General features: G+C 47.6%; 1 protein-coding gene across 1 annotated transcript in view; it reads right to left on the bottom strand.

The window, feature by feature from the left end:
* Window positions 1–24043, bottom strand: part of ADAMTS9 (ADAM metallopeptidase with thrombospondin type 1 motif 9) — an 86864-nt gene that overhangs the window by 29295 nt on the left and 33526 nt on the right. Inside the window, exons 12-27 of the mRNA XM_009284512.2 lie at window positions 22562–22743; window positions 22324–22460; window positions 21579–21696; window positions 21218–21313; window positions 18248–18414; window positions 18010–18139; window positions 17278–17404; window positions 15309–15519; window positions 14409–14573; window positions 12942–13106; window positions 11948–12067; window positions 10344–10448; window positions 10031–10198; window positions 9551–9835; window positions 8746–8907; window positions 7972–8148 (exon numbers count right to left, since the gene is read on the bottom strand). Coding sequence (XP_009282787.1) covers window positions 7972–8148; window positions 8746–8907; window positions 9551–9835; window positions 10031–10198; window positions 10344–10448; window positions 11948–12067; window positions 12942–13106; window positions 14409–14573; window positions 15309–15519; window positions 17278–17404; window positions 18010–18139; window positions 18248–18414; window positions 21218–21313; window positions 21579–21696; window positions 22324–22460; window positions 22562–22743 — 2515 coding nt within the window. The remainder of the gene's footprint in view (window positions 1–7971; window positions 8149–8745; window positions 8908–9550; window positions 9836–10030; window positions 10199–10343; window positions 10449–11947; window positions 12068–12941; window positions 13107–14408; window positions 14574–15308; window positions 15520–17277; window positions 17405–18009; window positions 18140–18247; window positions 18415–21217; window positions 21314–21578; window positions 21697–22323; window positions 22461–22561; window positions 22744–24043) is intronic.

The following is a 24043-nucleotide window of genomic DNA, read 5'->3' as shown; positions in this document are numbered from 1 at the left end:
TGATGAAAAAAAAAAAAAGAGGGAAAAAAAAAAGGGGGGGGGATTTCTCAAAGAGAAGAGTACAACTTGATGTGTTGCTGCAGCAGAAAGAAGACACTGGTGCGTTTGGAGCCCGTTCCTCCAGCAGCACAGGCTGTCCCAGAGGAAAGGATGCTCTTGGGCTCTAACTCCTGCAAGATTTAAGGCTCTGAGCACTGAAGTCAATACAATAACTTCCCTGAGCTGGGAAACCTCACAGGATATACGTGAGAAAAGCAGGTAACTGCAGCAGGAGAAGCCATGCATCTCCTCTTCTATGGTGTCCACCTAGTAAGTAACATCTTCTCCCCCTCTTTCCCCTGCCTTGTTGTTACATCCCATACAAAGACTTCACCAGGTGCAGAAGTCAGCAGGGCTGTGAACACACAAAGCTGCCTTAAAAGCTGCGTCCCTGCCCTGCTCCACGCTATTTAACTTGAACAACAAACAAGCAAAAGCCCCCAAATAGCCACTGCAGGTCTCTCCAGGGAAGGAGGCATTAGATGGCATTTCCTCAAATTAGGAGGAGATGTGCGAGCTATCTGAGGACACCGGTATAATGGGATGTGGAAGGCACTGATGAAGCCTATTTTCCATGCTGTGGCACTTTTAAGAAAGTAGCAATTGAAACAGCAAGCAGCCTAGGCTAACTGACACTTCATATTTTTAGTGAACAGTTGTATTATAATGCCATTTAGAAGTCCCATTCAAGAATAGGATTTCTCCGTGTGGGATGGAGTGAAACACAAAGTAAAGGGCTCTCCAAGGAATGTCAGCCCTATTGCACAGGTGTGCAGCACACTGGGGGTTTGTAGGAGCGCTGGGCTGCTTCTTGCTCCCCAGTTTTATAAAGAAAAATCTTGGCTTAATGCACTAGGGATGAAATACTGTTTGTCAGCCTGCATACGGTCTTGGGCATCAGACAGATTTTCATCCATGCTGCTGGCTCACTTGCCTTCCCTGTGAGCGAGTAAAAATTAAAACATGAATAGAGCATTAAGTGCCTTTGGAACAAGATTGACTACATCATTTTCCTTAATGACTGCACAAATCAGTCACCAGAAAAGTTAGAAACACAGTAAATGTCTTTGTGCTTAGTGCCCCTCATCATCACACATCCTTGTTTCTAAATGCTGCAATCCCTAGGGTATGAGCAACAGCAATTATTGCAGTTTGGGGTACACAGCATGAATGTGGAATGTAGGCAAAAACGCATGCAGACCTCCCAACGCCCCGCTCAGGGGTCTGCTTGAAGATGCTGAACTTCACAGCTCATCCTTGAAAGCATGTTACTGCTCTAACGCGTCTAATGCCTATTTCAATTAGTGCACTCAAAGCCAGTGCTTTGGGAGACATGTTCCCAGCAATTGCCCTTTTATTTATTGCTTTATTTCTCCTGTGTGTGTGTGAGCATGTGCATATGTGCGTGTATAGGAGGTCTGCAGACTTTACGAAGCCAGCAGCCATGGGTGGGCCAACCAAGACTGAAGCCAGTCATCGCTCAACAGCAGTCCCACCACTTGCTGTTCAAGTTCAGGCCAGCTGTGTGCAGCCTAGAAAATTACCATCTCATCGAGAAAATGTGTAAGAGGCGAGGTGCAAAAAGGCAACAACGGAGGCATACCAAATGCAGCCAAACAGCCACTGCACCTCTTTGAGAGGAGAAAGGCAAGTATTTTACAGTAAGTTAGGACAGAAGCATGAGTTGGACTATACATGGTAAGAAACATCAGTGAATACTAATGGAGTTACCTGCTCTGACCGGGAAAGCGCGCTGAGGAACCTGGGAAAGGATGCAACATCTGGGGGTGGGGGAAAGAGAAAAGTTTCAAGACACAAAAAAATAACCTTCCTGAGTCCAACCACTGGTCCAGCTTGCGTCTGTCCTGGCAGCGGCAGGAGAGCAGACGAGACTGGCCATTCTCTGCAGCTCGTTACCCTGGCACTTCCCCAGCATTCAGTCATTGGATTAAGGAAGGTTAGAGGGGACGCTCCTTTTACCTCTCCATCAGACTAAAAGACACTAGATTTAACCACCAGGTCAGATCACAGCAGGTGCAAAGACTAACGGGTGCCTGCAAGGGAGGAGTGTGGATTGCGACAGCTGAGCATTAAGTTGCAGGAAATGAGTCCTGCGAGGAGCTGATCCAGCAAAGCACTTAAGTGCAGGCACAGTGTTAAGCACACAGTGCCGCAGGGTGGTCCCTCACCTGGGGTGTAGCAGATGGGCTTCCACAGCTGTTTTCCTGCTCATGGAGCATCAACACTAAGGTCAGATCACAGCAGGTGCAAAGACTAACGGGTGCCTGCAAGGGAGGAGTGTGGATTGCGACAGCTGAGCATTAAGTTGCAGGAAATGAGTCCTGCGAGGAGCTGATCCAGCAAAGCACTTAAGTGCAGGCACAGTGTTAAGGACCACCCACACAGTGCCGCAGGGTGGTCCCTCACCTGGGGTGTAGCAGATGGGCTTCCACAGCTGTTTTCCTGCTCATGGAGCATCAACACTAGCAAATCGGAGACAGCAGAACCGATAGCAAAAGCATACCTATATAGTTCTCCTTATCTAATGAGAAACAGAAATGGCAATGAAAGATGTCCGGTGATGATAGGCAAACAACAAAAATGGAAAGGAAACTAAAAATTGGAGATTTTAGAGTAGCAAGAGATGAATAAAGTGATGTTCCTCTGCCAGGCAACTGGGCACCACTGGCTTCACCCACCTGTAACTGGCTTAGAGCCACCAGCTGTGGCTCTGAGTCTCAGCAGCGATGGTGGGCATTGAGCCAAGGAAAGAGCCACAGAAACATCCATCGTTGCTGCCCCGGTGAAGCAATGGGCTGAAACTCTACAAACAAAATCCCAACTGCATTTACCCTCTGGGATGAGCTCCAAGAAGGGCACGAGACAGTGAACAGGTGGATGGTAAGACAGCTGGCACCAGCTATCACCCAGGGACGTGCAGTTTTGGAGGGTGGCTGAAGCTGGGCACTGGTGGTGGGATGCTCTGGACAGGTGACCACAGCAGGGCGTACAGGGAAGGGCTGAAACAGGTCTGGTTTGCTTTTTTAAAACAAAAGCAGAGAGGTCTGCACTGTCAAAGGCCTTTTTCTGACCGGGGAATCAAAGCAGACAACTTCTTGCCTTTCATCAGCACACCAAACCGGCAGTCCCTGGAGTCAGTCGGTCTGAGCAATCCTAGAAGGGAGACAGCCGGGAACCCAAGAGGGACAACAGCCTTGGTGGGCCAGCCTAAGCGTACAGTAAACAGCTCTGAGATGGAGACAGTTTCAGACAGATGGCTGGGGATATCCATAGGCTACCAAGTTCTCATTTTGGTCTGGATCAGCTTTATTCAATCTTCACTAAGGCATCTATTTCTATCTGTTTTTCTAAAGGCATGCAAGCCACCTAGTGCATCCCTCTGCCTGGGCTATGGGTGCTGGGACCATACGTGCAGCCTTCCTCTTCTGCAGCAACATTTGTCCTTCCCCCACAGGCTCTCAGGGTAGGATTGTTTTTATTAGTTTTCTGATAATACCTGGCACTACAGAGAAATACAGACTTGCTGTCACAGTCTCAGAGCCTGAACCAACATCGTATGAATGAAGGACAGAAAAAGCAACGTGAATCACTGAGTGACTGGAGAGTTCAGCGTGCCTATCACTTAATTTTCAAGGATGGCTTTGTTATTGCAAAAACATGTGTAAAGAATCATACAGCAGCTCACTAATGCTGCTGTCACAGCAAATTCATTTTCTGCAGAAGAGAGGAAGAGAACAGCAGAGTTATATACACTTGCAACTAAATCTGCCCCCGGTTATCACTTCTGTCTTAGCAAGAGCTGACATCCTGCCTGCTAAGAATATTATCAGAACAATGACATGGAGAATATTGCTGTTGAACGGCCTATTTTCAGCCAGCTTCATGGGGAGGGCATTTCGTAAACAACATATTGGGGGCTTTGACAGAATTAAATACAAATAACGTGAACTTTCCATTGACACCAATTTTAAGATTAAAATTCCTGAGTGCCAGCTCCCTGAGACAGATGTTGGCCAGGCAGTCCTCCCACTTCCCACCAAGTCCGGAGCCCCTTTGCCGCTACCTGCATCCCCGTGCACAGCCGAAGAACCCTGCGAAGCCATCAACGCCAGCAGCTTCCAGCTCTGGCTAAGGGGGACACGGCATCGTTGCCCTAACTCAAACCTGAATTCACATCGACAATTACAGAGTCTGGAGCTTAGCCAGCTAATATTCTAATTATTTTACGCTAAGCTTCCAATTCTTCACTATTAGACCAAAAGGCCCTCAAAGACTAAGATACCGGCATTTCTGCCTATTCGATAAAGAGCTGGGAAGCACACACCGACGTTTTGCAGGCACTAAGAGCTACACAACCATTGCGTTAGCAGCTGGAACTTTTGATACCCAAGAGCGATAAGTATTTGACAAAGAAGATTACTTTTAAAAAACACAACCAAACCCTAAAAACCGTCCACCCACCGATTTTCCACAAGTCAAATTCAAATGATTACTATCCCACTGCAGTGAAGTCCAGATGACTCACCCGACTGAACCAGGACAGGGTGCTGTGAGATATAATTGTTTTACCTTATCTGTGCCTGTTTCCTAACTCGGAAAGAACGACAAGCCCATGACAATGAATGCATGAATTCAGCATTATTCATAAATTGTATCAGGATGCAGCTGTATATTATGGTAACTCTACAGCATCAAAATTTCACGGAGATTATTGCAAGGAGCAGATCTGCTCCGAGAGAAGTGGGTTCAGCCTTGGGTTTTAAGTGAAGTGATGGATAATACTCTCCGTGAGCATCTCCCTCGTTCCGGGGAACATGGCGAGATTTCCTCTCGGTATTCGAGAGCATGTATGGAGATCTGCGTTCATACTATAAGGCATTCAGAGGAGAAAAAACACTCTCTGTATCCTGGTGACAGTCTCTGCATGTTTTCTAAAGCATTATTTTAATAAAAAGGTCAGGTCTATTCACATGGTGTACAATTCTGCAGTGTTTAAATACATGTTCTTAAATAAGCAAGGAAATAAAAAGTGTCACCTCCTCTTAGTCCTCTTTGAACATACATTATAATAACAAGGCATCTCACCAGTCTCCTGTTATAAAATTATCATTTACATACAGAATCTGTTTATTCATTTAATTTTCTCTTTAAAACCTGGATTTAACCAGCCAGATAAAATCATTTGTTTACTGTATAAAACCCCAGTGGAATTTCGCCTGAGGACTGAGGGTTGGACTCTTCAGACTATCTCTGCTGTAAATTTGTGTATATTTTATAGTACTAATTTCACTAAACTTGAGTGAAGCTAAGCCAATCGGATGCTTGCAAGAAATTAGTTATCCAAACTTCATAATTCAGACACTTGTAACTGTGTTGGTTTAATTATTGAGAATGACAGTTTGTTGGAGAACAAAGCAAGTAAAAGAAAAGCAAGTCAAAAGATGCAGTACCATTTCAGAAAATTTAGTAAAAGTTACCAAAACTATGTATGTGATCTTAATTTAGCAAAAGACTCAAGAAATCATTATACAAATTCATTTATGATTACATTCTACTTGTCTTTAATTTTCACTGTTCAACATTAACATTAAACATTGTAAATGTATGCAATATTTATATAAAATTAAATAACAATATTGGAAAAATAAATACACTTTTACATAAATACATAAATCCATACTGCTGAAAAGTTTCAGCTAATACTATACTCTTGTTTCAAAAGTGACCAAAAAAATATGGTAGTGACACTCCATCCCAACAGATGAAGTATGTACAGCTACAGAATGATGTTTGCAACCAACGACAGAGCTAAAGCAAATCCAGGTGATACCACACTAAAGAAAAAAAATTTGGATGTTACTACCTACAGTAGTAGCACGAGGTAGACATATATGTGGAGTATTTTGCAGGAGGGACACGAAGCCCTGTTGACCCCATAGATACAACACAGTCTTCAAACAGCTCCAGGGTCCCCTACCTCAGAGCCAAATGACACCTCGGTAGTAAGACCTGAAAAATCAAGTCATTTTGTGGCAACGACTGGGGCTCAGCACTGCAGCCCCTTCACCTGCGGGAGGGCAGGGGGCTGCGAGCCCTGCGGGCAGCCGGGAGGAGATGCCGCAGGCAGGATAGGATACCCCTACCCTCTGACATCCCACCCGCTCCCAGGAGACCGAGCAAGGACAACCCACCAAGGTTAACACAACTTAGTAGAGTCAAGGGAGTTTTTCCGGGGTTAAAAAAACCCACCCCAAACCAAAATACAGGACTGCACACAGAGGAGCAGACGCAGCCCTGGAGCCTGCTCCTGAAGAGCTGTGAAGAGGCTGAACGCTGAGCGACATCAAAATGCAACACAACTCTGTCCACACCTTTGGTTCTTGCAAATGGTCCAGCACAGGTAACAAAGGTTGGCAGCAACTCCCAGCCGGTAACTCTGCGGGGCCGCCACCGCACAGGTTGCTAGCTCTGCTTAGCTCACCTCGCTCATTTTTAGCACCAACTATATCAGCGTGCAAGTGATACATTAGCACCTCAAATGAAATATTTCATATCGCTGTCCCTTGTACTGGTGAAGCACCGTATAAAACACCAGTTCAGCAGTTTTATGGCTATTGCATAACTCACTGAGGTATGGTAAAAATATTGAGGAGCGTTACTGAAGGCATCCGCGTTACTGAAAGCACCCACAGAAACGAGAGTGCGGTTACCTTTTAGCAAGATGACTTTTCAAACCATGACAATTAAGGAAGTCTAATACATTACAAACAGGCCTCTTTTTTTTTTTTTTCCTATAAAGTGCTTTTGAGTCAGATTAATTTTTTTTTTTTAAATTTTCTTCGAATGCTTTTATAACAAAATACACAATAAAGGTCGACATTTGTTTGAAGGCCACTCCAAAACCGGCAGGTCCGTGGATTCCAGCATGCCAGAAGCGCCCCAGGCGTCACTCGCCTTGGCACAGCGGGGCTCCGCGCCGAGCAGAAGGTGCTGCTCTGGGCAGGGAGAATTTCAAAGCCGTGGGACCCAAAATAGCATCCCAGCCCCCTGGCTCAGGGCTGCTCTGCTATTGCAAGAGCATCTCTGTAGCGGACTCCTCCAGCGGCAAAGGAGCAGTGTAAGACAACTCTGCTGTCTGTATACGCTATACGTCTGTAACACTATTTTGTTATTAGAAAAATCCCAGGGTTTTAAGCCTTCCACCACCTTGCTGATCCCTTGCTGACTTAACGGTATCTAGAGCAGCAGCTGGAGATCAGGCCAGACAATAACTCTCCAGAACCAGAGCGAAGCATGAGAACAGCTTACAGGTGCCTTTGCACAATGCATCACACTCGTATGATACATACACGGGAAAAGAAATAGAGCACGGGTGTGAATGCACGCGTGTTTCTATATAGCTGTGTGTGGGGGCAGGTAGGGACACGCACACACACCTATACACCTCTACATGCTTGGGAGTTGATGCAATTTAGTACACATTTTCCCCTGTCATCTTGCTTTTGGCAGAGAACACGCGACTGGTTAACCAGTAGGTGCACAGTGCAGCATTACCATTAAATATCAGAACAATTTAACTTCAATGGAAATGTACTGCTTAAATGCCAGGTTTAAATCCATATGCAAAGAACTCAGTCAGAACCAAGACTCACAATGCACAGCGCTCGCAGAGTGTAATAAAACGGACAAAGGTGGCTACTTAGCAGAAAGTGCCTTTTAAATTAAAGGACTCGAGCTCCCCTAATGTAAGCCCTTCCTGAACAGGTGTTATTCTGAATATATTGTCAATAATCCTCTTTAAGTGCAGTTTTAAGACACGAAGCATTAGCACCTTGGTTTGAAGCAAATTAAATCTGTTGTTACGGGACATCCACAAAACGGTTCACAAAGAGAAAGAGTTTATGGTCGTACCGAGCTCCAAGGACCAGCGCTCCAGGCAGCATCTCTAGGACAGTCCTGCACATTGCACTGCTCTCTATCCGGTGGCTTGTCAAGGATTTCACAGCTCAGATCCGTAAACCTTTCTCCATTAGGGCGCTGGCACACCACCAGCCGTGTTCTTGTCCCTGCCCCGCATGGCTTCGTGCACTGGAAGTCAGCAGAGGACAGAGCAATCACCGTCTGGGCAGCAAAAATACTGCCGACCGGTCGCTCGAAGCACTAGTGCCTCTCAAGACCAAACGGTTGTTTCTGTTCCCAACCAACCCACTCGGGCCAAATCCCCCCAAATGCTGCATGAGCCTCAGATGGGGCATCAGCTGCTTCAGCTTCTCTCTTCCTAAAGCTGTTCGTGCTGCTCCACAATGACACTGCCAGGCTCAACACGATACTGGAGGCTAACGTCTCTAATTGCTCGTCTCAGACAAATTTTCAGAAGGGAGCAGTGTTTTTATTAAGAAAAAAAGGCCTTCACTTAAACTGGACTTATCTTAAAAAGAAAAAAAAGAAAAACTCAATTTTTGTAGAATTTGCTTTTGCCTGGGAAGAAAATTTTCCCATGACAAATGGAACGGAAAACACCGCCAAGCAGTTGCTAGGGTTCACTCATTTATCAGAAGCTGCCTTTCATGCTCCAGTCTTTCTAATAAATGTCACCGCAATATCCCCCTCTTCTGCCATTTTTCAGCCACCTACTAATGAAAGCCTTCCCCTGTGCAGGGAGCCCAGGATGAATGGTGCACTCACCTCTCCCCAGTTGCCATAAGCCCACTGAGGACAGGGGCCAGATTCGCACGATCTCTGCTCCATGGGTTTGCTTTTCTCATCGCAGTTATTTGCGGTGTATCCGTTTTCATCCTGGCACACCACAACCCGCCGCTGGAACCCCCCCGCACACGTGCTAGAGCACTGAAAGACACAATTGCCCACGGCTTCGCTGAGTCCCGGAATAATTCTGCATTCCCAGCGCCTTGCACCGTGGGAATGAGCAGCTAGAAATTTAATACAGCTAACAGGCATTATTAACTTCAAACCCCAGCTATTACTAATAGCAGTGCAATGACTTAGGTGCTGAGTAAGCAAAGAAAATAAACATGAGCCTAGTTTTAAGCAGGTGAGTAATCCCCACTGCCTTTAATGCAGTGTTTGACATCCCATTTGCGCTTAATTCCCTTTAGGGACTTCCGTGATAAAGCGCTGCAAACTGGTTGGACTGAGAGGAGCTGGCATTAAGGCTCTGCTGTGCTTTGGCAAGAGCTCTGTGCAGCTGTAAACGTCCCGGGAGACAGCCCAGAAGCAGAGGTTGGCCTTTGCCTCATGGAAAATGATGCCGTCAGCTTTCTGCCTGGAGAGCCTTGGAGATACCAGGTGTGAGAGGCTGGGAAGTGATGCCTGCACCCGACTGCAACACTTGTTTGTGTGAGCAGAGAGCAGAAAGAGGGGAGAAGGGTCCTTCTTTTCCCTGCGTGGTGACGTTAAGAAAAGCCTGGATTAGCCCGGGGGGGGAAAAACCAAAGAAAGAAACCAGAAATAAGAAAATCAGGGCACTTACAGCACCCCAGGGGCCAATCCTCCACTGATTGCCTCCTGGTATATGTGCACGGTTTCGGTTCGGGCTGCCTCCGGGGTGCAGTTTCAGGCGATGATCCGGATAGAGGAAAGGGTGGATGGGCCTGCCGTAGTCATGGCTGTTTGGATGACAAGGAGACATGGAGCAGTCTTGCTCGGTGGCAGGGAGGTCGTCTGGATCGCACTCACTCCTATCCACCAGCTGGTCACTGTAATTGATGCAGATCACTTGTCGCGTTGCCTTACCTTGACCACAAGTCACCGAGCACTGCATTACAGTGGGAAAAGGAGACACAGTCACATTTCCAGCTGTGAAAATCAGGCAGACAGCTATTGCGAATAATGAACAGCAGAAAACCTTAATCTCCCCAGTTATAAAAGGGCAAGCGTAACAGATTAATGAAACACGTTTCCAGCAATGAGGTCTATAAGGCTCTCCTGCAAGAGACAGCGCGATGCTTACAGAGCTCCACTCCAAGGCCTTCCACTGCCCGCACGGCATCACGGTGCACGTTTCCGTAGATGACGGCTTCGGGAGGTGGAAACAAGCTGACTCGTCAGCCACCGAGCCCTGGTCATCTCGACAGCTGACATATCTCATCCGGGTACCCTTCCCGCACGTTGCGGAGCACTAGGGAAGAGCAAAAAGCACCCCACTAGAAAGTTTCCCGATATATATTACAAGGGCTTTGGAACAAAAAGTTCGTCAAATGCATTTAAAAATATCACATTGTCTACTGTAAAATAATCCTGAAAGTATTATGATACACGCTTACCGGTGTCCAGGATCCAAATCTCCACTGCGTCCTGTGAATGCCTGATATGGATCTCTTGGCTTCAGGACTATTTGGATGGGGTGGACATGCTGCTATTTCACAGTCCTGTACATGAAATACATGAGGGAAAAGAGGCAAATAAAGAATTTGCAGATGTTTCAGTTAAACCACCTCCTCTTCAATGTAATTATCAACCACACACAACGTCTTGAAAATCTGTGACCTGCATGCTTGTGTGTTGGCAGGCTTTCTCCTTGCGTCCTCTTGGTGAATCAGCAAAATTTGGTATCAATACCCCGAGGGCTTCATATGCAGAACCTCGGTGGACTTTTGACTTATTAGGAACTCTACAGTAGGGATCCCCATAACCATGTGCCATCTCTGTGCATTAAAACCAGTTGTTTTTGGGGCAAAAGATGAAAGTTCATTAAGAGAGTTCTGATATGAACACACATCTGCAAAGCAGCAACTTTATCTCCCTTCAAAGCTCCTTTCCTTCAGAGCGAGACCTGCAGCCCACTTAATAAAGGTTACGCTGCTGAGCTGATTGCAGCCCTTTGATTCCCTGCAAGCCTACCAGACCACCTATATCCACGTGCTGATCTTCACCACACACTAAGCATGCAAGGTTTTGGGGACAGGCATGTCATTCTGCTCAGCCTTGGTACGGTGCCTAACAAGAGGGTTCTGGTCCTGTCTGGACCTCCTGGGAGGTCTGGCAACAGAAATTATGAATAGCCATGACTTTACTCCATGAGCCTATGAGTAGTCATTGCCAAAAAGGAAATTAATACTGATCGTCACTGCAAGGGAGAGAGCGGCTCTTGACAAATGGCATGAATGATTTCCGCATTGCTGTGATTTTACTTACACTGGAGATGTGCATGCCAAGCGATGGCTGACGGCAAGTGGGTTTGTTACCCCTTGACTATAGTGCAACTGGTCTCCATACATGGGAAAAACAGCCCTTTCCTAAACGTTGTGGCCTTAGTTAAACTCTGTGAAGTCATGCAGGACTGAAGCTGGGCAGGGCATCAGCACTACGACTTCCCTAGGTGACAGACAGATGGTAACGTTCTGCTTTATTCAAGTCCTTCAGACACCACGGACACATCCTCTGCTTGAAATGGGAATTTACAAGTTTGCTTCCAAGTACCAGGGAACACAGCATGGAAAGCCTCTTCAGCAAATTTGCAAAGGGTGTGCAACATTTCTCAATTTATCTGGCCAGGGGGGATGCACCTGGAATTGCAGCTGGCCCATACACTGTATTGTCACGTGCAGCAGACAAGAAACGGTGGCTCCTAGTTGTCATTTGTACCACTCAGCAATGGTCCTGCAGCCAAGTGAGCCCAGAATGCAGACAGGCACCCCAGGCCCCGTGCAAGCCAAAGGAAGTGCACCCTTCTACTCTCCGGTTGTCTTCCCATATTCATCTACTGCTGCTTCTTCAGCTCACGAGCTCTTAGAGGACCAAGATACTGCTCTGCACGGGCTGGCGTTCAGGACAAGCCTTTGCTGCTGCAAGACATCCCCTGAAGCTGCAGCCTGGATGCCTCGGTATGCACGCTGGCAAAAGATGGAGACGGGACAGCAGGATTTACCTGGGTATCTGTTGGCCTGGTTGCAGCATTACACTCATTATCATCCACCACTGACACGTAGGTGCCCACGACACACTTCACCGCTCTCATCTGGTAACCTTGGCCACAAGTCATCGTGCACTGGGAGAGGACAGATGGGAGAAAGAAGTGTTGGGTCTGAGTAGCTGCTTCAGTTAGAAAGTATTAATCAGCCCAGCCTGTGTTTAGGGACGCAGCATGAGCAGCAAAAATAAAACCCACCTTCCCTTCTGGTTTCTCTCCACTTCATGCATTTCAGCTTTAAATTAGGTCAAAGTTTTAATTCACTGTGCCCACCAGAGCCCTGCATGCTTCACTTGCTTCCTCGGGAATGAAGGTGCGAGCATTTAAATGATTTACTTTGCTGCACACAGTAAATCATAGTCTGGTAGAACCTGCATCATATCCTCCTTTAAAATTGGTTGGTCAGCCCCACGGTAGCACAGGCGGCTAATGAATAATTGTGCTGATGGGAAAATAAGTCTGACTGGGACAACTGGTCTGGGTTTGTTGCTTTTTTTTTTTTAAGTCAAGAGCTAACAGCTCTGTGGAAAAGGAGATGCCAGAACACTCCGGGAGAAATGAACAACTTGTATCTTAACGGGAAAAAAAACTCTCACCAACCCAGAAACTGGAAAATATTAAAAGCAACAAAAGCTATTCAACGGGAGCAGCTTTTCTGTGAAAATTAGGCCATGTATTTACGTGTCTAAATATGGATTTAGTAGTGTAACCTTGGAAACCCCTTTTTTGAAAATCACGGCCAATTTAGTATGACACAGATTAAATTTAGCACAAAGGGCAGGTACTGTTATTACTGCCCATCCGCTGAACCCAAGCGAACAGAGGGCTGCTTTGGTGTGCAAATCAATTAACGCAGTTATGCTGCTGAATATGGATGAAAGGGTAGCGCCCAGCCTCAGCCACCAGCACCCAGGTCCCACCGGCCGGGAGCCCCGCGGTGGCTCTGCGGTACCTGGCCCCACGGCCCCACTTGCCACGAAGCACACTCTTGCTGCTGGCACGTCTGCACTGACTCCGGCTTCGTTTCGGGATCGCAAAACCTGTCGTTTAATCGATCTTCTCCAAACTGGCACCAGGTCTGGCGGTGTTTATGCCCTTTTCCACAGGTGACCAGGCACTGCGAGGAGTAAAGCACAAGCTCAGGCGGTGCCAGGGATGTGCTGCCAGCTCAGCACCTGCCCCGGCGCTGAAAAAGAAACCTGGAGACCTGCTGCAAATCACCGCTTAAAAACTGGTGCTGAGAGGCGGCTATTTAGCTAATGACCACGTGCACTGGAAAACAAGCAAGTGTCTTGCAACGAGATGGGATTGCTCTCAGGAGCTGGTCCAGAGCAGAGGCTGGAGTGTGGAGAGCGTAGCCAGGCTGGGACCCGTCAGCACAGGCAAAGCAAGACCACAAAGGCTCTTTACTTCCAGCAGCTGTGCGTCTCCTCAGGAGCTGGTCCAGAGCAGAGGCTGGATGGAGAGCGTAGCCAGGCCTGGGACCCGTCAGCACAGGCAAATTAAGACCACGAAGGCTCTTTACTTCCAGCAGCTGTGCAACGTAGGGTAAAGCCACAGCACTGCCCAACAGGGCTTTAGCTGTGCACAACGGGGTGCCAAAGGCTTGCAGAAAAACTTGCTTGGCTCTGAGTGTGAGCAATAAGGGTCTTGGCTCCCGCAGGCTATAAGCGTCTCTTCCACTGCCCTGGCATGGCTCGGGCTGGCAGCAGCTCGACCCAGAAGACAGATATTTTGCAGAGAACAATCCCTGTTCCCATTTAATTGCTTTCATTATTTCCTAAAAGAACGTGACTCACAGAAACGAGAGCTATTTGGCCACAAAGGTGACGAGCAGCCTTTGAAGACTGTTCTCCAGCATCCCTGGTCCTGCTGCAGGGAAAAGGCTATCAAGATACGGTTTTGTTGCACTGCGAAGGGCACCAGCAGCAGTGGAAGAGGTAATGGTAATAAACAGCAGGAAGAAGGCTGAGCAAGATATTAGTAGGGTGAAATCCTGCCCTCCAGCGACAGCCGGAGCTGCCGGGGCTTGTGAGGATGATCTCAAGGGAAAAATGAGGGCAGAAGGTATTTTTCTTCCCAAAGCCGCAGAGGAACCGTGGAAAAACTGGGGAGAAATTACTGCAGGATTGGAGAGGAATTAACCCCCTGTGGCTTTGCAGAGAGGAAATCGGCCACTTGACCGGTGGTGACAAGGCCAGCGGCTTTGCTGCCTGACTCAAGCCTCCCTTTGCACAGACCTGGGGAGACCTTCCGCAGGGGGCATGGTGCCACCACACCCCGGGGCACGGCACTTGCAGGCTATGCAAACAAAACACGAGGGATGAGCAAGGATATCTCTTTGCAGGCACTTTGTCTGCACCAGCCCCTCGGGGTGGAGGACCAGCAGGGTGAGCCCACCCTGGTGACCAGCACCTACCTCAGACCAGTCGCCAGTTTTCCACTGGGGGCACAAGAAGTCGCTGCATCGCTGCACCGTCAGCTTCTCCTGCTGACTGCACTTGCTGTCGTCCAGGACATCGTTGTAGGTGTTCACGCACATGGCTCGCCGCCGCCGCGTGCCCCCGCCGCAGCTCTTGGAGCACTGGGAAGGAGAGACACTGAGTAAATACTTTCTGCCACTCTATTACGGGCTGAGAGCCCATTTATTTCCTTCCCCCCCCTTGCAGTCAGGACTGTGAAGAGACTGCAAAAAACCTCCGGAAGAACAATTTGTACTTTAAGTAACAGGCTGTTACTTTATATATTCCTTTAAAAATCCAATCTTGCTAAGCTTAATAAAATCTCGTGGCAATGAGTTTCACGAATTCATTTTGGGTTATAACCCCATCATTACTTTTACAAGTGTTGCCTTTCAGTTCTCCCAAATGGCTGTTACTTGTTCTCATTTTAGGAGAGATTAATTCCCTCTAACCAGCCTGCCCCCCTTCACCGTGCCCGGTGCTAGGTCTGCATTCAGGAATATTCTTGGCCATGGAAAAGTATTCTGCTAAAAAGTGTAAAGGAAACAAATTTCAGAAGTCCTCCACTGATGGTAACATGTCCTCCTGGCTCCTGCCAGCGGGGCTGGCTGTGATGGGAGAAGACAGCCAGCAGGGCTCAGCCTAACGAAGACAGACCTTGGGATGCTTAAAAATGTAAATTCACTGCAGTGGAAAATGAGGAGTACCAGGCTGATCTGGACTACGGTGTCCTCCAGAAAAAGCAATGGAAGCAGAATCACTGTGGCCAACTTTTATATGCTGTATGCAATGTAAACAGCCTGACAGCCCCATGTGAGGAGGAGACAGTGTCTGCCGTACCGCCGAGCATCCCTTACCTCGGTCCAGGCCGAGTACCGCCACCCTCCCACGTTACAGTCTCCAGTGCACTTCTCCCTCGTGCTCGGCTTGGACTGGCTGCTGCAGAAGCGGTCGTCGACCTTCTCTATCTTCCCCTCCAGCCTGCTGTACTTGGAGCAGTAGATCTCCAGGGTGCGGTACCCCAGCCCACACTGGGCCGTGCACTCGCTCTTCCTCGCGATGTGCCACCTGAGCCGAGGAGAGCAAATATCAGCCCTGGCGCAGCAAAAACCCCATGAGCTCACATGAAGGCACCTGCCTTGGAGAGGATCAGAAGAGGTGGAAAGAGCTGTGGGGCTCTGGGACTTGCAGGTAACATGCTCGGGGGTGTTTGACATACATAGGGAATATATGCTCTTGAACTGGAAGTTTTGGCTGTTTACAGAACTTCCCAAAGCTTTGTGGCTTCCAAAAATATGAAGCAATTGACCCTGGCATTGCTCCTTGGGGGGAAGGAACTGTCACCAGGTCCCTCTTACGGGCAGCAAAGCCACACTGCGACCCTGCAGGACCATGCAAGGTGGCAGGGAGAGTCCGTGGCCAAGCAAGGAGCAGCGCTTTGAAGGCTTTCTGCCCCATGTTCCCCTGCAGGAGTGCCACCTCGGCCTCTAGAAACTAAAAGCTGAAAAACACAGCGTCAGAAAATGATCTGCACAGTCTTGAAAGGTGTGACAAGGCACTCCACATGGCAGGATGCCTGCAAAACAGTTTCAGCTCTCCGAAGCTGAAAATGAATTGCTCCAAGACACAGGAGCCCCAGAGGTGTCAGCGGGGATTAGGGGTGTTCCCTCTGGACAGACAGACTCCCACCCTGGTGCCTCCTTCCTGAGATGGGCAGCAAGGGCCGGTGCTGGTGGCCCTCAAGGACTCACCTAAGGAGACACCCCTGTTTTACATCAGCCCCGGCCCCAGCTCTGGCAAGGGATGCTGGACATGAGGCCTGATCCAGGGAGGTTTCGGAGACCCTGGAATCAACAGGAGCTGATTGCCCCCCGCGCCTCGCAGGGGTGGCTCCTGGGGAAGGAGGCAGTGACATCTCCTGCGGGTCCTGGAGACCCCCGGGCTGTTACAAGCGCCTGCACGGGGAGCACAGAGCCCCGCTCCTAAGCCCAGAGTTCAGCACAGCTAGGAGAAGAATAAGATCAAGGGGATTTGGAGTCAATAGCTCCTGAACGGGGGGAGCCCTCACATCCCTGCCTGCTTTTCAAACTCCTGCATTTGCCCTTCTCAGGTTTCCAACCTGTTGCAATGGCAACAGCTGTTACCGCGACAACCCGACCTACAGCCCCTATACAGCCCCTATACAGCCCCGGGGTTTAACACAGCCAGAGAAACCCCTTGGGAAACATGGCCATCTGAACTGCTTCACCAGCAGCCATTTAATGCCACCACATTTAAGCTCCAGAAAAGAAAACAGATTGCTTTTTAAAGGAAAGCGGGTTGTGACGATTTAGGCCATGCTCCATCAATTCCAGCTCGCCAGGAGTTGTCTGGGGACAGCCCCAAACCCGCTCTACACTTAAGCCCATTCCTTGCTTTAAGCAAATGATGATAAATCCAAGTCTTAGTTACTCTTTTGCTTTGAGCATCTGTTTTTCCCTCTTTGCAGGCTGTTTGTAGGATGGTGCTGAGCATTTCTGATCCAGGCAGATGCGAATTTCAGGCACTGTATTGCACAGGGAGATTTTTCAACATTAGGTGATTTTTTTTTTATAGTTAGCACTAATTTAATCCAACAAGAGAAATGTGAAAATGTAGAAAAGTGCCTTTCAAAACACAGCTGGTGGATGTCAATCCCTCTTGGTTGACGAAGAGGCAACTGCTAATCCTTTTCTTTTTTCAAATCTAATACTGGTGAGAAAAGGAATTACGGTGAGAAGTGAAAGGAAAGAGGAGTAAACAATAAATATACGATGTAATGTATACACACGGCTGAGTAGAGTGCACCTTAATTCACATTCTGTGCTACAAGGCTCAGCGATGGGTTCAGGCTGGGGAATTCGGTCACATCGCTGGTCCGACACCGTGAGCTGATCCGACTCTCTTGTACACATGGGTTTCCTTTTTCGTTCTCCTACACAGAAAAAAAACGCACATTGTTTAAGTCATACAGGAAAGCTATCAAATCAGTTATTTCTCCTACTCCTTTTATAGTAGCAATTCAGAGACATTTAATTATGCTTTTAAATCTCTTTCAGAAACAGGGAAGGGGTTAAAGACTCTCTAAGAAGAGCAGAAGGGGTTTAACGCAGATGAGATGGACGCAGGCAGAGCTGCAGCATGCCTGCAAGGATGGGCTCTGCGCGTTTAGCAGGGTCAGCACTGGCAGGGGGGAATGACTGGGCCTCAGACCCGAAACAGACACCGATGCCTTTTGCAGCCTTAGGAAATGCCACGTAACCTTTTCTGCGCTTGAGCTTCCGCACCCGCAAAGCAGGCTGCAAGGCTCACCTGGCTCAGAGGGGGCTGTAAAGGTGCCCTGCTCTGAAACGGAGAAGCAGCAGAGCAGTGCTACACCTCGTGCGATAATACCTACCGCTACAGCCCAGGGAAACAATCGTGCCCATAATGTGAGAATCGCAAAGAAAGCAAATGGAGAGGGATTTAACAGCACTGCCCAGATCCCAGGTGAATCCAGGACAAAACTGTGTCTTCTTTAAAGCCTTCCCAAGCACACACCTTGGCAGAGCTTACTGCAGGGCTGCCACGGGCCATACACATTCCAGTAAAACTGCTGAGGTTTGTCCTCAATGGGGATATTAAACGTGTAACGAACGTCGGGATTGTACAAATTGCCCACTGATAAAACCTGGGGGAAAAAAAGATGAAGCAGAATAAACCAACAGACTTCGCTGCCCACTGTTTTCAGTCCAATAATGCTGGGCAGACTTTTCCACACGCACAACGTATACTTCACCTGAAGCGTTATTTCTTGCTCAATCCGATCTGTAGAATTAATCCTTTCAATAGCATTATCCGATCCGCTGTATTCGATCACAGCATTCCCAACTTTGATTTCCCTTTTAAACATACTGACGACAAAGTCTCCATTTAATATAAAGTCTCCTTGACTGTTAGATAAGGCTGCATAGGTGCAAAAAACAAGAACTAAAGACGCAGAATTAACTCATACGTACATAATAACGTGGGTCATGCGCTCTCAGGGCTCCCTTTCACTGGGGTGGGAGGAAAAGCCCACTGGCACTCTCAAACAGAAAGGACGTAAAGAGAGCAGCAGAGCTCTTACAGACATCGTGCCTTCTCCTTTTTCCACCGGAGAGCCTCATTAAAACGAAGGCTGAATGCCTGAAGTTGTTGCTAAATAGTTCACCCATAACCCAGGGCAGAGACATACCCAAAAGGCATGCTGGGCCGGCTGCTGTACGCAGAACACACAGTCTGTATCCCCTCGCATACTGCAGAAATAACCCTGCCCAAATCTTTTTGTTAGCCATGCAGATAGGGTGGCTTCCCTGTTGTTTCCAGGTGTGTTCTGAGGGTAAATGCACGTACCCTAATTGCCCAAACGTCATTTTCTAGTAGATAATTACAGGAGTTTGGTCAGTATCTCCCCCTCTCTCTCCCTCTCCCTCCTCCCCCCGTGCTTTTTATTATTCCAAATCTTAAGGTATGTGAAAGCACTGAAGGCTTAAAGCCTAAATGCTTTATAAAAGGAACAGTTTCCTGAAAACAGCAGTCTGCTGCACAACTTCACACTAATGCGATTATGTAGCTAATTTCCTAAGTTAGTTTCCCCACCATTTCACCCATCACAGCTACGTTACTACAAAGCCTCCGTACTGAAAAATCCAAACTTAACACCAAAACACTAAAGGGTAGGTTTTTACACCAAATGAGGAAAGATAATGAAGCAAAACACTGCTCGGTAGCAAACAGTCATAGATGGAGAAAAACTCAGAAAGCAGACGCTACGCTCAACCGAATTCCACACACTTCGAAGGCTTTAATGTCATTAGGCAGCAGTAAAACTCATTATTAAAGGATTCCTTCCCGTTTACTGTATCTCCTACAACAGTAGGTACACGTCTTGGACTTGATGACAACATCAAATTCCTCCTAAATTGTTAAGCAACTACAAGGTTGAGGGCCCAAGATTTCACACTTAGTGAGCTGCAAAATAAGTGGACACATGCACACTTCTCATTTGCTTCTAGTCAGGCCTAATGTGAAGAGATGCTTTCCCAGCAATATTAAAGCAACATTAAAGAAGATTTGACTTCATTGCTTCCCAAGAAGATTAAAGGCCCTCCAAGAAGAGCTGAGAAGTTCTTTGGGGCTCCTTCCGGGGTGAACCAGTTTGAATAGGCACAACACAGGGAGGATTGTTTTTCTAGAAAAGATGAATAATGAAACGTATCTCCTTCCCCCAGGATGGAAAACTATCACACCTCAGTAAGGTTTTCTTGGTATTGATGTGCATTCATGCTGCACCGTCTCATGTCATTGCTGTGAACGTGCAGAAACAACGCAAGGCGGCTGTAAGTGAACGGCCGCGTGCGTGCAGGGACAGCCAGCCTTGCACGACCCCAGTCTGGGAATGAGGACAGAGAGGACCCGCTCAGCTTGTTGCCTGAATGAAAGGTCCTGCCATATGGATGGCATTTCAGAGCGACAGCCAAGGCTGTCAGCACCGTTTCCCTTTGGTGCACGATAGCCTCCTCCACTTGTTTCTCTAGTGAGTTCCTGTACCTTCAATGGGCTAGGAACCGCCAGCCTAGTCCCGTTTTTAACATACCCAGTTACAGCGAGCATTTAGGCTAAGCCCCATATTTTGCAAAAACACTCAACAACTCAGGGGTTTTGCGAGATGAAACGAGATGAAGCGCCCTGCTCAGGGATGTAAATACGGGACCCTGCGCTACCGGAGCGCAGCTGGCAGTGCCAGGCACGGGACGTGCAACAGAGGAGGAACAGAGCTGGGAGAGCAGCCATCGCCCTGGGACTGCAAGGGGTCACAGCCTGAGTCCCCGCTCCATCAGCGGCCCAAACAGACTCTGAGGGACCCAAACAGGACTTAATGGCAAAACCAACCTTCGACTGGCAGGTGTAACATCAGTGGTAATGTGCGTCTGTGTTATCTCCACTATTGAACCCGAACAGAACTCTCTCTATCAGAATTACTGATCAGCATGGTGGAAAAGTGACACATGGCCATGCCAAAAGCATATGTTCGTGCAGCAGACTGGTCTAACACAGCACCACAAGCATTTTCATCTGCCTCTAGAGACATACCCATGGATTAGAGAAAACAGTGATTATGAATGTCCAACAGCCAAAGACCAAGTTATTGTTAGGTTTAAATCAAACAAACATCTTTGGTGCAGGGTATTTCTTTACAGTTACATATGACTGTCAGGCAGGGACAAGAAGGGCTCAGTCTAAGTGAAATCAGAATTATTATTCTCAGAGAAATAGAAAATAATTTCTCTTTGGATTTGCTTGTACACATGTCTTTCAGGGTATGGCATATTTACTCTCCAGCCAAGGCACAGTGACAGCAGAGATGTGTTAAGTTGCGGTGAGGAGACTCCAGCAGAACTCAGAAGCCTGTTTGGTTCCCAGCTTTGTGCCTCAGCTCCCACCCACAGCCCAGGCTCGACAGTCCTTCCCAGGCCCAGAGACACTCTAAGGGGATATTTCTTATAATCTGTGAACCTCCCAACCTTTGCATCAAGGATGGCATGAACAAAAAGGAGGAACAAGATAAGGCTGAATGTTTGGTAGACGTATGAGATGTTTTCTTACTGAGAATTTATCTCCCTTAAATGAATTCTTCATCCTCTCTAGCAGAGAGCAGCCAGTAGATATATCAGCACAACCAGACAATAGAGCAGATTTCTGGACAGAAACAAGGACTGCAACTCACCCAGGTAGTTGTCATCCTCTGGTTTCCCTGAGTAACTGTGCTGACGCACATCAATATTAGTTGCACCAGCTGGGATGCGGACCACAACGTTATAGCCTAGAAAAGATTTAACAGAAAGTCAAGGCTATTACACAGACATTTCATTTGCTTTTTATGGGGGAAAGGGAAACGAGCAAAATTACCTCACATTACACAAGCTGATACTTTTCATTTAGGGATAGCATAAATAGTTATAAAATGGAATATGCTATAGCTAGAAGGATTTTGCATTTTATATCAGTGCTTTTGTAGATTAAGTGTGGTAATGGCTTTTATAGACCCGCATTTTTTCACTATAAAGTTTTTAGCAACAGATTCTTACCATAATGCACCGTGTTAAATGTGCCTGCAACAGTTTTGCATGAAGAATTATCCCCACCACAAACACCACATTTATCTCTTCTTGCTTTTGAGTTCAGCACATGATCGCATCCAGCTTGCTTTAAGAGAAAAATTGAAAAAACTAGATTGAGCAAATGCAGACTAGAACAGCATTTACAAACCTCCCAATTAAGGTACACAAAAGCTTTCTACGCAAAAGGCTGCTGTGAGACGAACTGTTTTGCTTCCCCACATTTTTCTGTTGATTTACAGTGTGGCCATCCCACCCCATTTTCAAACAAAATGCTTTTTTACAAAGTGAGGATCAGAACTGCCATTTCTGCACCAGGCGATGCCTTCGCTAGAGAGAACTTCTTGCATCGGTTGTTCCCATAGAGAAAAGTGTGAAAAATAATTGTGAATGGAAATGTAAAGTGCTCCGGGGTCTGACCGGGAAGAACCAGAACAGAGCACAGAAGGAAGCATCATTTGGATTCAGGCTCAGACCTCCACAGCCCTCAGTAACTTAGGGCAGACGTACAGACATCCTCCACGCGTGGCTCTTCTGCAAATCTGGAGGTTGGCACAAGGTTCAGGCCAGCTGGGGCTCGTGGAGCCTGCGGATGCTGCCGGCAGCCCCCGAGCGAAGAGGGCACGCCAGCAACCGGGTGGAGCAGGGTGCAGAAGCGCCATCCTGCCACACAAAACTGCAATCACCCTCGCTAAAGAGAAAGGAAAATACTTACCCGGCAAAGGCCCTGCACGCAGATGTCATTTGTGTCGGGGCCGCAGGGCGTCCCGTCGATGACGCGATCCCGCAGCTGGTAATACGCTGTGTTTCCCGCCACTCGGCAGAACAACTTGCACCGATCCTTCATCAGGACTGGGGATGGGAGGGAGGAAAACCAGAAGCACGTTATCCGAATGCCATCACCCCGATGCGGTGATGCAGGAGGCAGGATCTGCATCCCCCCTGCCACTTACTGCCGCTGTATTTGGGCACCCAGCGCACGTTCGTGGGCAGCCCGTTGATGTTAAAGTGCTTCCCATCGAAGTCGGCGCACTGCTCGTCCCGGAAATCCTTCTTCAGCTTTGAGCATGGTTCGGTGTTGCAGGATTTAAACTTCATGCGACGACCCACGCAGTATTTCCCACCGTTTTTAGGCCTGCAGAAACAAGAAAGTGAAGCCGGCTGGGATAGGGCTAGAAACGAGATGCAATTGCAGTTCTGCAACCTGTTCAGCACAGTCGGTATTTGCAACACCATTTTGATGGCTTTGTCTACGTCTATGCATGTCTTTAATTAATATCCCAGGCTGACAAGCAGGAAAGATTATGCAGGTGTCTAATAAAAAAAGACCATATATGCGATGCTAAAAAGGGATGAAAAAGGGAATATTTGCTCTCTGATGAATGCAGCGGTAGTAAGGAAAGCCAGAGAGAAAGAGCAACATCTTCCTACCCTTCTGAGGATTTAGTTTCACACTGAGGGATCCCATACGGCAGGCCCATGCCCCCACAACCCCATCGGTCCTATGGATTTGGTGGTGGAGAGTTTGCATCTGATCTAGTGGGTTACCAATAACTAACCATCACAGCAGAAAGGAGAAAGGGCCTTCCCTGCAGAGGCTGAAGGGCCAGGCAGCACTTAGTCCTTCAGGATTTCTAGCCCAAAATGGTAGAAATGGTAATGCTAGACATATTTAAACAACTTTATCTCCATGTATTACAGAAAGCACCAAGGATGGCCAATAAATACTTTACCCCCATTTTATAGTAGGATGACTCTGGTATAAACTGGGGAGTGATATCATCCAAGCCACATAAAAGCCAGCGGATAAGCCTAGGAGAAATTGTCATTTTGAATCTCCCGACTCCCAGATTCAGGGCTGTAGTCATAAAACTATTTTTGTCCTCGTATGTAGACGGAGCCTTTGCCAGATAACAGCTCACTTCAGGGACCGAAAAAGCCTCTCCCACTCCAGCCGCTGTCAGCAGTGGTGCGGGAGTGAGCTGCATGTGGATGGCATCGGAGGAGCCCAGCAGAAGGCACTTTTCTGGTGAGGACTCAGTTTCAGCTACGGTAATGCTGTGAGGAAAGTACCCTTGGGATACAAGCTCTGCTATTTACTGTCTGTTCGAAGGACATTTCTTCTAGGAACTCGGGTAAGGTTTCATGTGCCCATCTATGTGCAGCCTTCTATGTATTTAATAAATTGTAATAATAAAATAAAAAAGCATGCACCATGCTTTAAATGTTCCAAAAAACCCCCACCGTCTCTGCTGCTCTCTCCTGAATCTTCAAATGAAATTGAGAGGGCATGGTGGAAGCTTCTACAAGCTACCACCATTAATATGCATAATAAAAACTGCAGTACCACCCAAGCAGCTTTGCTTCTCCCTGATGTTACAGAAGGAAAGATATGGCAACCTGGATGAAATGTTACCAGGGTCAACTTGGGCAAA

Source organism: Aptenodytes forsteri, unplaced genomic scaffold, assembly GCF_000699145.1.
Source record: "Aptenodytes forsteri isolate BGI_AS27 unplaced genomic scaffold, ASM69914v1 Scaffold53, whole genome shotgun sequence".
Classification (NCBI taxonomy): Eukaryota; Metazoa; Chordata; class Aves; order Sphenisciformes; family Spheniscidae; genus Aptenodytes; species Aptenodytes forsteri.
Note: the sequence above shows the minus strand (reverse complement) of the source record. Positions and strands in the feature narration are given on the sequence as shown.